The 16,064-nt window shown below is 38.3% G+C and overlaps 1 protein-coding gene across 4 annotated transcripts; it reads left to right on the top strand.

Moving 5' to 3' along the window:
* Window positions 1-224: 224 nt before the first annotated feature.
* Window positions 225-16,020, top strand: LOC122771057 (E3 ubiquitin-protein ligase RNF31-like). 4 transcript variants are annotated; one of them, XM_044028358.1, is made up of 23 exons: window positions 225-432; window positions 853-999; window positions 1,159-1,314; window positions 1,406-1,462; window positions 1,922-2,090; window positions 2,166-2,330; window positions 2,472-2,622; window positions 2,703-2,854; window positions 3,169-3,320; window positions 3,402-3,662; window positions 4,710-5,045; window positions 5,226-5,411; window positions 5,492-5,698; window positions 6,746-6,919; window positions 7,327-7,425; window positions 7,764-7,853; window positions 8,326-8,440; window positions 8,619-8,731; window positions 9,289-9,402; window positions 9,937-9,985; window positions 10,086-10,182; window positions 15,339-15,504; window positions 15,753-16,020. In XM_044028358.1, exons 1-23 carry the CDS (start codon window positions 256-258, stop codon window positions 15,798-15,800), a joined length of 3,381 nt encoding a protein of 1,126 aa, XP_043884293.1. In that variant the 5' UTR covers window positions 225-255; the 3' UTR covers window positions 15,801-16,020. The 4 variants fall into 4 exon arrangements, with proteins under 4 accessions (XP_043884293.1, XP_043884302.1, XP_043884312.1 ...); XM_044028367.1 differs by having other exon boundaries at window positions 1,922-2,078; XM_044028377.1 differs by having other exon boundaries at window positions 1,940-2,090.
* The last annotated feature ends 44 nt before the right edge of the window (window positions 16,021-16,064 follow it).

Below are 16,064 nucleotides of genomic sequence, written 5' to 3' on the forward strand. Positions count from 1 at the left end.
CAGGATTTTTTTTGACGATTATTTAAGATAATATTTACCTTTTTCTGGATTCATGACACATTATAATCTAAACCACTCTTTATTCTAATAGAAAATGATATACTTTCAACATTTATGTTTCAGAACTTGAACAAATGTAATTTAGGTTTTTGCGATTTGCTAAATTACGATATTTTAACGATTTATTGTCTGTGTCTGATTCTCAGAGCGATGATCAGCAGCAGCGGCAGCAGCAGCAGCTCTGGGTCTGAGCCGATGGACGAGGTGAGGAGGAGAGCTCTATCCGTCCTGTCCTCGTCTGGTGTCGCTCAGGACGTGAAGGGCGATGTTCAGGCGATGGCGGACGCCGCTCTGCCCCCGTCACAGAAATACCAACACCTGGCAGCGGAGTCCGTGCTGAGGGAGAACACAAGCAGCTGCAGCAAACACGAGGTCAGTGACGTCACACTCCTCACACACGACCTTACTTTAATTATTTTCTCATTTTCTCTTCAGGAAGTTTTCTGAGGATTATTTAAGATAACATTTACCTTCTTAGATTTGCTGCTGATTGAATTCCTTTTTAGTTTCCACCGACATCATTTCTTTCATTTTATTGGAGCCAAATGTAGTGTTTGCAGTTCATAGTTTGAACACTGGGTGTCACTGTTACCTCAGTATGACATCCTAACATACTTAGACATACTTGTTTGAACCGGAAGGGCAAATTTCAGAAAAATAATGCTAATAAAAACAAAGACTAGGTCTGCAATTTTAATGTTTATTCGTTAAATTCTAAATGAATCATCAGCTAGTGTTTTTTTAATTATTAAAATAAAGCTTCTTAAATGTAAATATTTTATTTTGCAACAGGTCATGGAGTCTTTGAGTCGCCTAGTCAAGGCCTTGAGTATCCTGGAGAAGTACGGCTGTAACCTGACATCTCCTGCCAGACCCAGATACTGGAGGAGTGTCAAGCACAACAACCCCGTCTTCAGAACCACGGTGGACGCTGTCAAGGTGAGGACACACCTGAAGGATCTACCTTCTGATCACAAGAATGTTTTGGATCTGTGTAGAACTTGACCTGCTTCTCAATATTAACATCTGACATAAACATAAGATGTCACTGAGATACACACATGTGAACCATGTCTTCACTGTGGTCTCTGCTCACAGGGAGGACGTCGTGTTCTCTTCCTCTACGGTTACACTAACCAGCAGATGGATGGCCTCAGTTTCCCCGATGACGTCAGTGAGCCGGACACAGACAAGGTCGCGGCGGTGACACTGGAGGTCATGACCCTGCGCACAGAGGTGGACATGCTGGTGAAGGTGGGTGGAGACGATCGTCTCGTTGCAGATTCTTCTCCGCCATGTTTCATCTGGTTTCATTTGAATTGTTTTTGTATCTGTGTTTGCTCAGGGAACTCATCCTCACGTAGAAAACTTCAAAGACATCGTCCCATTTGTCGCTCAGCAGGTGTGTTTTTATTTTCCTTCTTCTGTTTCCATCGTCCACTCACTCTGTCATCGTTTTTAACCAATTTTAACCTCTCTTCATTGCAATATTAAACCTTAGATATTCAATATTTTTCATTTAAAGACATTATATCTCAATATCTCAATTTTCTACAAAACAATGATAATAATATGAAAAATAAATGGATGTCGTTTAGTAAGGACACTGAAAAAAACTTTTATTTCAAACTCCTTAATCTGGATGACGGTTGCCATTAACAGATTATTTACATTATCCCTTAATCTGCTGATTATTTTCCTGATTAATCTGTTCATTTGATTCATAGTGTCTGGAAATGAAAAATGAGTTTTAATGATTCTTTTTGTTTATACAAAGCAAAGGAAGTAGAAAAGGTTCACAATTTGAACACTTACGCAGTAATGGATTAATAATGGGTTAATGATGTATAAATGTGTGCAGTGTGATTCTGTTGTTCAGGACGTGACATCAGCTGACGCCATGGTGATTCCGCCTGAGAAGGAGCAGCAGAACATGAACAAAGCGCCGCTCGTCTCTCCTCCTCCTAAACCTCCTCAGAGGCTCGTGGCTCCGCCCCTCAAAGCCAAACCCTCAGCAGGTGAAGCAGCAGGTGAAGCTGAAGTGAAACCTGCTTTGAGATGAAGTTTCACTGTGACCTGAGACGTTTCTCCTCCTCCTCTCTTAGTTGCCGTGTGTGTGGGCTCTGAGTGTAACCTGTGTGGCGTGGCTCCGTCCCTCGTCTGTCCTCCGTGTGGAGGTCAGTCCTTCTGTGACGCCTGTGACCTCCTCTTCCACCGACACCCGAGCAGAGCCAATCACAAGAGAGACAAGATCCACCAGACCAAGCACGGTACTTCACATGTCATTCTTCTGCTTCTTCTTCTTCATCTTTGTCTTCTTCTTTGTCTTCTTCTTTGTCTTCTTCTCCTCTTGTTCTCCTCCCCTCCTCCTCCTCCTGTGACGTCTGCGTGTGTGTCTGTGTGTTGGACAGAGCCGTGTGGTATCTGTGGTATATCAGTGGTGCAGTGTCAGTGCTCCACCTGTGTGCAGAGACTGTGTGTGAACTGTGACCTCCTCTTCCACTCTCACCCTGAGCGTAAAGGACACAACAGGACATTTGTCACAGCTGCAAAGACGTCCAGGTGAGGACCAGGGTTTTCACAGACTTTATATACGAGGACGACGAGTGGATTATTGAATGATTGTGTCTGTTGTCTCTCAGTCTGTCTCTGTCTCCGTGGGAATGCAGTCACTGCACCACGGTGAACGAGATGCGAGCCGTCCTCTGCTCCACCTGTGAGCGACCTCGTCTCGCCACGGCCACGTCCGTCGCTCAGGAAAACCCTGCATCGCTTCCCACCTCACCAAGTTCAGGTGACGCATGGACCATTTAGATTAAACTACAGCAAATGTGTCATTGAAAGTGCGTGAATTTTGTTGATATTTAAGGTAAATGTCTCATACGGAGCATTGGACGCAGGACAAACGTGGAGACCTCATTACTCGCAGTGTTGTGGACACTGTACATTCTGTCTCTCTGAGACGAGCCAGTAAAGTTAAGACGAGAAAGTGGTGACATGATGTCTTCTCCACATGCAGAGCATGCTGCAAATCAATAAAAGTTTTATTTACACATCAGTCATCAAAAACACAAAGTTCTGTCACGTTGTATGTGTTTGTGTCCATAGAGTGGCAGTGTAGGAGCTGCACTGTGGTCAATCAAGGCAGCAGCATCCTGTGTGAGGTGTGTGAGCGCCCCCGTCTGGCCACTCGTCCACCTGTGCCGCTTGTCGTCCCAGCGCCGTCCAACTCTGGACCTCGGTGTGAAACCGAAACAAAGGTTTGAATATTTGATCCTCGAAGGTATTGTTTGCTGTTTGTGTGATTGTGATTGGACCGTCTGTGATCTCCTTCTTCTCAGTGGACCTGTCAGTTCTGCACCTATGTCAACACCAAGCCCACCACAGTGTGTGAGATGTGTAACCTGTCGTGTAAAGACTCCGCCTGCTCCGACTCCGCCGGAGACTCTGCGCCTCACTCTTTTCAGCAGCCGCCACCGTCCGTCGCCATAGAGCAGCCTCAGGTCGGCGTGAAGCCGCAGCCCAAGCCCAGAGAGAGTGTGGAGCTGAGGAGGCAGAAGCTGATGAGGGAGGACGGACTCGGCCTCATCCATCACATCAGGGTGCGACTTTAGTTTCTGTGATTTTTCAGCTTCATAAATGTGAATATTTTCTGGTTTCTTTGTTCCCTAAAACAAAGAAATCATTCAACAGAATCATTTTTGGTTTGAGAAAGGTTTTCCAACATTTTCTGACATTTTATGGAGCAAAACGACTCAGTGATTATGAAAATAAGACTATATATCAACAATGGTCACTCGTCTATAATTGCTTCAACAAAAGAGAAAAGAACCTGTTACATGTTTCAGTATTTTTCATCATATTTTAATGTATAAATTACACTTAATATCTGTGGGAAGTTTGAGTAAAATAACTATTTTTTAGAGCTGGGCATAGATTAATTTTTTTAATCTAGATTAATCTCACTGCAATCTTGGAGTTAATCTAGATTAATCTAGATTAAAATGGCTCATTTGAATTCTTCTTCTGCTAAGTGGCGCTCCTCTGTTTTCATCACACCTAACATTAGGAGTAGGACAGAAAAAGTATATCAGAGTAAGATTGCTAGTAGTAGTAGGCAACTATCAGCAACTAATCAGCAAAACGTTGATAACGTTAGCTAAAGCTATACCGCGTGAAGTTAGTTTCAGGTTGGATATTCATTCAGACAGTTGTCGGACGCGACGGTTGGATATCCAACCTGAAACCATTTTCACCGTGGTAAATTACATAGACCGTTATAAAACAAAAAATGACAATAAATTACATAACGTAACGTTACCTACATCCGCGCTCAGCCAGGTCAGAGCCTTCTGGGCCAGGTATACATCCGCGCTAACATATCAAAGTGAAATTCATAGCTTGCTCACTATGTGGACCCAGGTCCCAGACCCAACTTTGAGAATAGATTAACGGCGATAATTTTCTTATCGCGCGATAAGAGTCTCGCGTTAACGCTGTTAACGGCCCAGCACTACTATTTTTGATATAATTCAGAACAAGTTGTTCTCCAGATTCCAGAACAGCAAACTACGTTTCATATACATTTAGTATTATTTTCATAATCCAATAATTTGTAAAACAGATTATTCCCATGTCTTTTATTCCAGGAGGCAGAGAAGCGTGGTGTGAGTCCTGAGGAAGTGTACGCCGCTCTGTGCGTGTGCGGCGGCAGCAACGTCAGCCCCTGTGACTGGCTCACATCAGAACTGCCCCACCTGCTGGACGAGATCTGTGCCATGGCTGCGTCCGTGCAGGTCAACTACAGAGCTGGGGATTCTGGGATACGCGCCGCCGTCACCGCCGTGGAGAGAGACGGCGAGGAGCCACAGGAGAGCGACGCCAACGTGAAGCTGTCCAGAGCTGAGGCCAAGCTGGCGTGGTTAGCGGCGGGCGGAGACATGGAGAGAGCGGTGACGCAGCTGCTGAGAGACCGACAGGCGAAGGTCAGGAAATACAGTAAAAAATTACGTAATATTAATGTGTGATCATTATATTGATTCAAATCTTATTTGTGGACATTACCTCCCTGATGTTTCTTTCTGTGACCACATGAGGGCGCTCTCTTTATCTTTGTCTTTTAAAGTTCCTCTGTTGTTGTTGCTGTTGTTTCTCTCCGTGTCCAGATGAGGGAGCTCCACTCTCTTGGCTTCAGAGACGTGGCTAAGTGTGAGGAGGCGCTGCGGCTGAGCGGCGGTGAGGTCAAAGGGGCTTTGTCTCTGCTGCAGCGCCCTCTGCTGGAGCCGTACCACCAGCGTATCTGGACTGACTTTCCTGAGCCTCAGATCGACGCCGCACACCCGGACAAACAGGTTTGGGCGGTCACGCCTTGTTTCTGTGCTGACTGAAATTAAACTGTTTCTATTTTTAACATGTGGTTTACTCTGCTCAGAGGATGTGCAGGCGTCTCCTGGCGCTGTACGACCTGCCCAGCTGGGGGCGCTGCGAGCTGGTGCTGTCCCTGCTGCAGGAGCCGGACGTCACATACTCTCTGGAGGACGTGGTCCAAGCCGTGAAGGAGTCACATGACCGGGATTTCATCAGGCGTCTCCTGAAGAACGAATGTCCCTGCTGTCTGTGCGTCTTCCCCCGCAGTAAGGTAGGTCAGCTGAGACCAGATGTCCTTCATCCATATTCACTTTAGAATCTAAAATCTACAATAATCTCTGTAGAAAAAAAGTGGTTGCTTTTTGTACAAATAATTTTGAGTTTAAGTCAGAAGTAGAAAATGAAATATAAACTGATTCTGTTCTAAATCTAAAAGTCATAATCTAAAATCATAAAATAAAACAACAAACAAAACAAAAAATCTCATTGAAAAAACAAAATCATGCATCGATCAGTCGTCCTCTAAAATTGGAAAATGAAAAAAAAGTTTATTTCATTATTTGTTTCGAAATCTTAATCCAAATCTTGCTCCAAATCCTAATCCAAATCCTAATCCAAATCTTAATCCAAATCTTAATCCAAGTCCTAATCCAAATCTTAATATTAAGCTTAATCCAAATCCAATGTTTATCTTAATCCAAATCCAATCTTAATCTTAATCGAAATCTTAATTCAAGTCCTAATTCAAATCTTAATTCAAGTCCTAATCCAAATCATACTCCAAATCTTAATCCAAGTCCTAATCCAAATCCAAATTTTACTCCAAATCTTAATCCAAATCCTAATTCTAATCCAAATCTTAATCCAAATCCCCCCTATTTTAATATTCAATTGAAAATGGAAAATTTCCATTTCAGGTTCGGCCAAATTTGTTCTTGATTTGTTTTGAGAAAAAAGTAAAGAAACGTTTTTTTTTTCTCTTGTTGAATATAATGAATTTTCTGATTTTATATTTTTAAATTGAATTTAAAAAGAACAAAAGTTTTCTGTTCACAAACGGAGGCAGAAAAATAACAAACATTCATAAAAACTGTTAAAGTGCAGTTCATATTTATTTGGTGATTTCTTTGGAAGCAAACTGTGTCTACATTACTGTATATATAAACTGTATGTATATGTAAACTGTATGTATATATATGAACTGTTTACGTGTGTGTGTGTGTGTATATACATATACATATACGTATGTATGTGTGTGTATGTGTATAGATAAACTGTATGTATATGTAAGCTGTGTATATCCCGTGTGTGAGTTCAGATGCAGTCTCTGACGTCATGTCAGTGCTCCGTGTGTCACGACTGTTTCGGTCAACACTTCACCATCGCAGTGAGAGACAAACACATCAGAGACATGGTTTGTCCCGTCTGCGGAGAACCTGACATCAACGACCCCGAGCAGCTTGACAGCTACTTCTCCACGCTCGACATACAGGTGCGCTTCTATAAACTGGCGGTGCCCAAACACTGGGCCACGGACCCATGCGTGGGCCGTGGGAGATTTTTCTTGGGTCCCCAAAAAATGAAAGGTGTAAAATTTTAGGATTCCATTTTGATTGCGATGTTTAAAATGTTGGTCCTTGTGTAGAAGGTTTGTGAAACAGTGAATCTTTTACATTAGATATCGTAAAATTTGTTATCAGTCAGTTTTCTCCTTTTTTCTCTCTTTTAATCCTTTTATTACAAATAAGTGTCACAAATAAGCCTCCCTTAGCTTCTTTGTTTAATTATTTTAAAATACTTTTTTTGTTTGTGCACTTAAAAAATACACTTTATACTTGTGTTACCTTTGTAAGACTTATGTATACTTTTAAAAATAGTTTTATTTTTATTTTCCCACAGTTGCGCGACTGTCTGGACATGGACGTTTATGAGCTGTTTCATAAAAAACTGACGGAGCACGCTCTCATGAAGGATCCTAAGTTCCTCTGGTGCTGTCACGTGAGTACACACACACACGCAGAACTGGTTTACAAATATTCATTTGTATAAAATAAAAAAAGATTTTGTGTAGTTTAAGGAAAATGTCCAGCTAACGAGGAACATTTAGATTATTTTTACAGCTTAAAACTGGTCAGATTGAATCTGAGTGAGAGTTAAATAAATAAATGCTATTGATTTATTTTATGTCTCTTTATCAATAGTAGTAATAATAATATACTAATAACAGTAATAGTAGGAGCTCAGTGTATAAGTTTAGTGACTGTGTTTGTTGTGATGATTATAAACGATGTTACTGCAGCTGATTGAACAGTTTGTTGTTCTCTGTTTGTCGACAGTGCGTCTCAGGGTTCATCAATGATGGAGATCAGCTGAAGGTCACATGTCCGTCCTGCAGACAGAGCTTCTGTACTCAGTGCAAGAAACCTGTGAGTGCTCTCACTCTCTGTCTACCTCTGCTGTTGCTTCTCATCCTCCTCCTTCCTCTTCTCCTGCTTCTTGCTTCTCCCTCAGCCGATCACTTGTCCTCTCTCTCTTGTGTCGTCTTCTCTTTCTCCAAGTGTCCTCATGTCCTCCTTCACAACATCCATGGACCTTCTCTGTGCTCTTCTGCTTTTCCTCCTGCCTGGCAGCTCAACCATTTAAAGTCCCTGCTCTCACTTCCACACACCTTCTGTCTCCTAACTGACCTCGTCTTTTGCCTTCAGCCAACAGTAGGACACTGGAGTTGAAACTGAGCTTTGAAACATTTGTCTTGATTATCGCTCTGTCTGTGTATGTCTCTGTCTGTCTGTGTGTGTCTCTTTGTCTGTCTGTGTGTCTTTCTGTGTGTGTCTGTCTCTCTGTCTGTGTCTGTGTGCCTGTCTCTGTCTGTCTGTGTCTGTGTGTCTGTGGTGTCAGTGGGAGGCTCAGCACCAGGACTTGTCCTGTGAACAGTTCCAGTTGTGGAAGCGAGAGAACGATCCAGAATACCAGAGACAGGGTTTGGCTGGATACCTGAGAGACAATGGCATCAGTGAGTCACGTCAGGATACTTTAGTGTCTCAAAACTGTGATGATTTACTGACATGTATGTTAGTGTGTTAGTGTTGCTTTGATATGCACAGCATGAGACAAAAGACACTCTGCCTTTTTTGTTCTTTTATATATTAAATATAGTTTGAACATGTGAATTAATATTGATGTTTTTACAGCGTGTCCACACTGCAGGTTCCAGTACGCTCTGACCAAAGGCGGCTGCATGCACTTCAGCTGCTCCCAGTGCAGGTACCAGTTCTGCAGCGGCTGCAACAACCCCTACCACAAGGTACTGTTTCACACTTTCACTAACGTCCACTGTCAGAGCAAACACTTTGTGAGTTCATGTTTATGCGTCCCTCGTGTGACAGATATGATGAACCTTGTGTATACAGCTGAACAAGAAGGAAAAAAGCCCCGTAAAAAAGTGTTCGAAACCACACAATAAAAGGTCTTATTCAAGATAGTTTCAGTAGAATTAACAAAACTGTATAATGAAAAACATCTGAAATTGTCTTTTATTTTGAAAGAGTAACTACTAAAATGAAAGATAACATAAAATGTGTCTTTCATTTTGTAGGAATAACTATTGAAATGAAAGATAACATAAAATGTGTCTTTTGTTTTGAAAGAGTAACTATTAAAATGAAAGAAAACTAAAAAATAAGTATTTATTTTGTAAGAGTAACTACTTAAACTAAAGATAACATAAAAAGTTGTATTTTATTTTGAAAGAATAACTACTAAAATCATAAAATCAAAGATAACATAGAAGCGTGTATTTTATTTTGAAAGAGGAACTAAAAAAATTTGCAGAATAACTAGTAAAACTCTGTCCTCCTGCAGACGCTCTGTAAGACGGCTCAGTGCAGTTACCCTGGTCTCCATGCACATCACCCTCGAGACTGTCTCTTCTATTTAAGAGACTGGGAGCCTCAGAGACTTCAGGACCTGCTGCAGGTGAGCCTTCATCATCACCCCCACTCTTCATCACCTCCTTTAATATGGGATCTTTGACATGATTAAAATACCAGAAATTATTCTTATATCATAAAGAATTACATTTATTATGTGTTGTTTCTGAAAAATGTCCCATAGAAGATAAAACTTATGTTTTGAATATGAATTTGGATGTTTAAAAATTAAAATAACCTTCAGTGTTTTGGTTGAGTTTGACCAAAAATGTGTTTTATTCAAATCAGGCCTGTGCACAAGAGAAAAGAGTTAAGGAAAGTCCACAAAATGTACCTAAGTCTCTTTTTTTAGTAACTACTGAAACTAAATATAACATAAAAACATGTTGTATTTTATGTTGTAGGAATAACTATTAAAACAAAAGACAGCATAATAACATGTATTTTATTTTGTAGGAATAACTACTAAAATCAAAGAAAACTTCTTGTTTTTTTCAGCCATATTTGAAAATACAGCAGGCTGAGGTGAAACTGTCACAAAAACTCTAAGATGTTTTTAATGAACTTTTCCTCTCTGCAGAAATGTGGTGTGGAATTCAACACAGATCCTGACACTGGAGCTCAAACTGGTAAAACAACTTTATTATAATTTACTAATAACTAATAATTTAATATTTCACGCTCCATGACAACAACACACCATAATCATAATAAATATGTGTCTCTTAGATGGCTGTGGAGTGATGGAGCAGAAAGATGAAGGAGGTGAACAGACTGATTCACCGTGTGGTCTCCAAACACAGCTGGGACAAGCTGGACTCTGCGAGTAAGTGTTTAACTCTGGAGGAGGAGGGCGGGGGGTGGAGCGGGAGAAGAAGGGGGAGGAGGAGAAACGAAAGTCACAGGGAAATGTTACTGTACGTCTTAATAAACTATGACTTTTTTGACTGATTTTGGACGACATACTAAACTATGACTTTTTTGACTGATTTTGGACGACATACTAAACTATCTATATTGACATACTAAACTATGACTGATTTTGGGCGACATACTAAACTATGACTTTTTGGGCGACATACTAAACTATGACTTTTTGACTGATTTTGGGCGACATACTACTATGACTTTTGACTGATTTTGACATACTACTATATGACTTTTTGACTGATTTTGGGCGACATACTATACTATGACTTTTTGACTGATTTTGGGCGACATACTAACTATGACTTTTTGACTGATTTTGGGCGACATACTACTATGACTTTTGACATTTTTTATGCTATGACTTTTTGACTGATTTTGGGCGACATACTATATGACTTTTTTGGACTACTTTTGACTTTTTTTGGGCGACATACTAAACTATGACTTTTTTGACTGATTTTGGGCGACATACTAAACTATGACTTTTTGGGCGACATACTACTACTATGACTTTTTGACTGATTTTGGACGACATACTAAACTATGACTTTTTGACTGATTTTTGGGCCGACATACTATACTATGACTTTTTGACTGATTTTTGGGCGACATGCTTTTGACTGATTTTGGACTGACATACTAAACGACTTTTTGACTGATTTTGGACATACTATTTTGGACTACTAAACTATGACTTTTGACTTTTGGACATACTAAACTATGACTTTTGACTGATTTTGGGCGACATACTATACTATGACTTTTTGACATTTTGGGCGACATACTAAACTATGACTTTTTGACTGATTTTGGACGACATACTAAACTACTGACTTTTTGACTGATTTTTGGACGACATACTTATGACTTTACGACGACATACTACTATGACTTTTTGACTGATTTTGGGCGACATACTAAACTATGACTTTTTGACTTTTGACATACTAAACTATGACTTTTGATTTTGAGACTTTTGACACTACTAAACTATGACTTTTTGACTGATTTTGGGCGACATACTACTATGACATACATACTATACTATGACTTTTGACTGATTTTGGACGACATACTATACTATGACTTTTTGACTGATTTTGGGCGACATACTAAACTATGACTTTTTGTGGACGACATACTATACTATGACTTTTGACTGATTTTGGACACATACTAACTACTTTTTGACTGATTTTGGACGACATACTAAACTATGACTTTTTGACTGATTTTGGGCGACATACTAAACTATGACTTTTTGACTGATTGGAGACATACTAAACTATGACTTTTTGACTTTTGGACATACTATACTATGACTTTTTTGACTGATTTTGGGGACATACTAAACTATGACTTTTTTTGGGCGACATACTATACTATGACTTTTGACATGACTTTTTACATACTAAACTATGACTTTTGACTGATTTTGGGCGACATACTAGACTTTTTGACTGATTTTGGGCGACATACTATATGACTTTTTGACACATACTAAACTATGACTTTTTGACTGATTTTGGGCGACATACTATACTATGACTTTTTGAATTTTGCATACTATACTATGACTTTTGGACGATGACATACTTATGACTTTTTGACTGATTTTGGACGACATACTATACTATGACTTTTTGACTGATTTTGGACTACTAAACTATGACTTTTTGACTGATTTTTACATACTAACTATGACTTTTGACTTTTTTGACTACTCGACATACTAAACCCGACATACTATATGATTTTGGGCGACTTTTTGGACATACTAAACTATGACTTTTTGACTGATTTTGGACATACTAAACTATGACTTTTTGACTGATTTTGGACATACTAAACTATGACTTTTTGACTTACTAAACTATGACTTTTTGACTGATTTTGGGCGACATACTATACTATGACTTTTGACTGATGGAACATATAAACTATGACTTTTTGACTTTTGACATACTTATTGACTTTTGAATTTTGGACGACATACTAAACTATGACTTTTTGACTGATTTTGGACATACTAAACTATGACTTTTTGGACATACTAAACTATGACTTTTTGACTGTTTTTGACATACTAAACTATGACTTTTTTTTGACTACTAAACTATGACTTTTTGACTGATTTTGGACATACTAAACTATGACACTACTATATGATTTTTGACTGATTTTGGACACATACTAAACTATGACATACTAAACTATGACGTTTTTGACTGATTTTGGACGACATACTAAACTATGACTTTTGACATTTTGACATACTAAACTGACATACATACTAAACTATGACTTTTTGACATTTTGACACATACTAAACTATGACTTTTTTGATACATACTAAACTATGACTTTTTGACATTTTGGACATACTAAACTATGACTTTTGACTGATTTTGACTGACATACTAAAGCTTTTGACTTGGACGACATACTAAACTATGACATTTTTGGACTATTTTGACGACATACTAAACTATGACTTTTGACATACTAAACTATGATTTTTTTTGACTACTAAACTATGACTTTTGACTTACATAAACTTTTTTCAACTACATACTAAACTATGACTTTTTGACTTTTTGGACTGACATACTAAACTTTGACGACATACTAAACTATGACATTTTTGACAACATACTGGCGACATACTAAACTATGACATACGACATACTAAACTGACATGTTTTGGACGACATACTTATGACTGACTTTTTGGCGACTAAACTAAACTATGACTTTTTTGACTTATGACTTTTAAGACTACTAAACTATGACAATGGGCTAAAACTAGACTTTTTGGATTTTGACATACTATACTACACTACTAAACTATGACTTTTGCATACATACTAAACTATGACTGCCGAGATACTGCTACTACTATGACTTTTGTGACTTTTTGGACAACATACTAAACTATGACTTTTTGACTGATTTTGGACGACATACTAAACTATGACTTTTTGATTTTGGGGACATACTAAACTATGACTTTTTGACTGATTTTGGACTACTGGGTGTACTAAACTTTTTTGGGCACATACTAAGCTATGACTTTTGACTGATTTTGACACATACTAAACTATGACTTTTTGACTGATTTTGGACTGACCTACTATACTATGACTTTTTGACTGATTTTGACTACATACTAAACTATGACTTTTTGGACAGATTTTGACACATACTATACTATGACTTTTGACTGATTTTAGACAACCATAGTAAAGTATGACTTTTGACTGATTTTGACATACTATATTTTTGACTATACTATATACTATTTGACTATTGACTGATTTGACTGCGATACTAAACTATGACTTTTGACTGATTTTGATACTAAACTATGACTTTTTTGATGGACATACTTATGACTTTTTGACTGATTTTGGGCGACATACTATACTATGACTTTTTGACTGATTTTGACCGACATACTATACTATGACTTTTTGACTGATTTTTGACTTTTTTGATTTTGACATACTATACTATCTTTTGACTGATTTGACACATAACTATGACTTTTTGACTGATTTTGGACGACATACTATACTATGTTTTGACTGATTTTGGGCGACATACTAAACTATGACTTTTTGACTGATATTGGGCGACATACTAAACTATGACTTTTTGACTGATTTTGGACGACATACTAACTATACTGATTTTGACATATATGACTTTTTGACTGATTTGGACGACATACTAAACTATGACTTTTGACTGATTTGGACGACATACTATACTATGACTTTTTGACTGATTTTGACGACATACTAAGCACTTTTTTTGGGATACTATACTATACTTTTTGACTGATTTTGGACGACATACTATACTATGACTTTTTGACTGATTTGACAACGTACTATACTATGACTTTTGACTGATTTTGGACATACTAAACTATGACTTTTTGACTGATTTTGGACGACATACTAAACTATGACTTTTTGACTGATTTTGTACCTATATGACTTTTTGACATACTAACTATGACTTTTTGACTGATTTTTGACTGAGGACATACCTTTTTGACTTTTTGACTGATTTTGGACATTTTGACTACTATACTATGACTTTTGACTGATTTTGGGCGACATACTATATGACTGATTTTGGGACTACTATGACTATGACTTTTTGACTGATTTTGGACGACATACTAAACTATTTTTACTTATTGACCACATATACTAAACTATGACTTTTTGACTGATTTTGGGCGACATACTTAGCGACTTTTTTGACTGATTTTTGGGCGACATACTAAACTATGAATTTTGCGACATTTTTTTTTGGCTGATTTTGGGCGACTATACTAAACTATGAGGCTTTTTCACTGATATTGCGACATACTAAACTATGACTTTTTGACTGATTTTGGGCTGACATATAGACATACTAAACTATGACTTTTTGACTGATTTTGACTGATATTGGGCGATTTTGGGCGATACTAAACTATGACTTTTTGGCCGGATATTGGGCTGACATACTAAACTATGACTTTGGGCGACATTAAACTACTTGACTGATTTTTTGACATACTTAACTATGAGTTTTGACTGATTTTGGGCGACATACTAACATACTAAACTATGACTGATTTTGCGACTACTTAACTATGAGTTTTTGACTTGGGCGACATACTAAGCTATGACTTTTTGACTGATTTTGGACGACATACTTTGACTGACTGATTTTGGGCCGACATACTGAACTATGACTTTTTGATTTTGGGCATATATGACTTGACTGTTTTACTTGCGACACTAAACTATGACTTTTTGATTTTGGACACTACATATTTTGCACGACATACTAAACTATGACTTTTTTGACTGATTTTGGACAACATACTAAACTATCAGTTTTTTGGACGACATACTAAACTATGACTTTTTTGACTGATTTTGGACGACATACTAAACTATCAGTTTTTTGACTGATATTGGACGACACTATACTATGACTTTTTTTTTTACTTTCTACACTATCATAATGTTCTCTTTTTGTATGCAGGAAACATTACAGAGAATACCTCGTAAGTCTGATCAACGCTCATTCTCTGGACCCGGCTCTTCTCTACAATGTCCAGGAATTGACTCGAGCTTGTGAGAGATACCAGGTGGACATTCAGAGACTGGAGAACGAGGAAGACAGTGTTTACCACGCACGACTGCTCAAGGTCAGACACTAATGACCCTCCTTACATGGAGATGATTTCAATTTAATCCAGAATGTTTTCACACCCACTGTTCACTGTCGTCACCAAAAACAAGAATCCTGGCTCCAAGGCTTGAAATAAAAAAGTGAACATATTATTCAGTTATCGTACGCACAAGTCTTTAGTTCAATCTGAGCCACAGATTCTTTTGACACCAGTTTGGTTATGAAAATTAGTCATCCACATTTGCTTCTTTTCTTTCCTGACAGAAACTGATGGAAGTTCCTCTTGGAGAAAAAGTCCCTCGCAACAAGTGAAAATTCATTACTGGAAAAAAAACGTCCAAATGGTGGACACTCCCTCAGATTTGTAGCGTTTGCTGATGAACTTGCCACTACTGATTTCTGTATTTTTGGGTTTTTGTTGAATCTTCTGCACTTAACATATGTTTAAATTTGTGTATCAGACATTTTCTGTAAAATTATAAAGGGCGATCAATTCAAACTCAAGAAATCAATAAAATCATTTTAAAAGGTGGATTTGTCTTTTCTTTTCCTGTTGACAATCAGTCAAAAAACTCA

This window comes from Solea senegalensis, linkage group LG1 (genome assembly GCF_019176455.1).
Source record: "Solea senegalensis isolate Sse05_10M linkage group LG1, IFAPA_SoseM_1, whole genome shotgun sequence".
Taxonomy (NCBI): domain Eukaryota; kingdom Metazoa; phylum Chordata; class Actinopteri; order Pleuronectiformes; family Soleidae; genus Solea; species Solea senegalensis.

Coding starts and splice junctions, on each gene's coding strand:
- LOC122771057 (XM_044028358.1), top strand. CDS start 256: ATGGACGAGGTGAGGAGGAGAGCTCTATCCGTCCTGTCCTCGTCTGGT. Junction 5,699..6,745: donor GCGTCTTCCCCCGCAGTAAG/GTAGGTCAGCTG, acceptor GTGTGAGTTCAG/ATGCAGTCTCTGACGTCATG. Junction 15,505..15,752: donor ACCACGCACGACTGCTCAAG/GTCAGACACTAA, acceptor CTTTCCTGACAG/AAACTGATGGAAGTTCCTCT.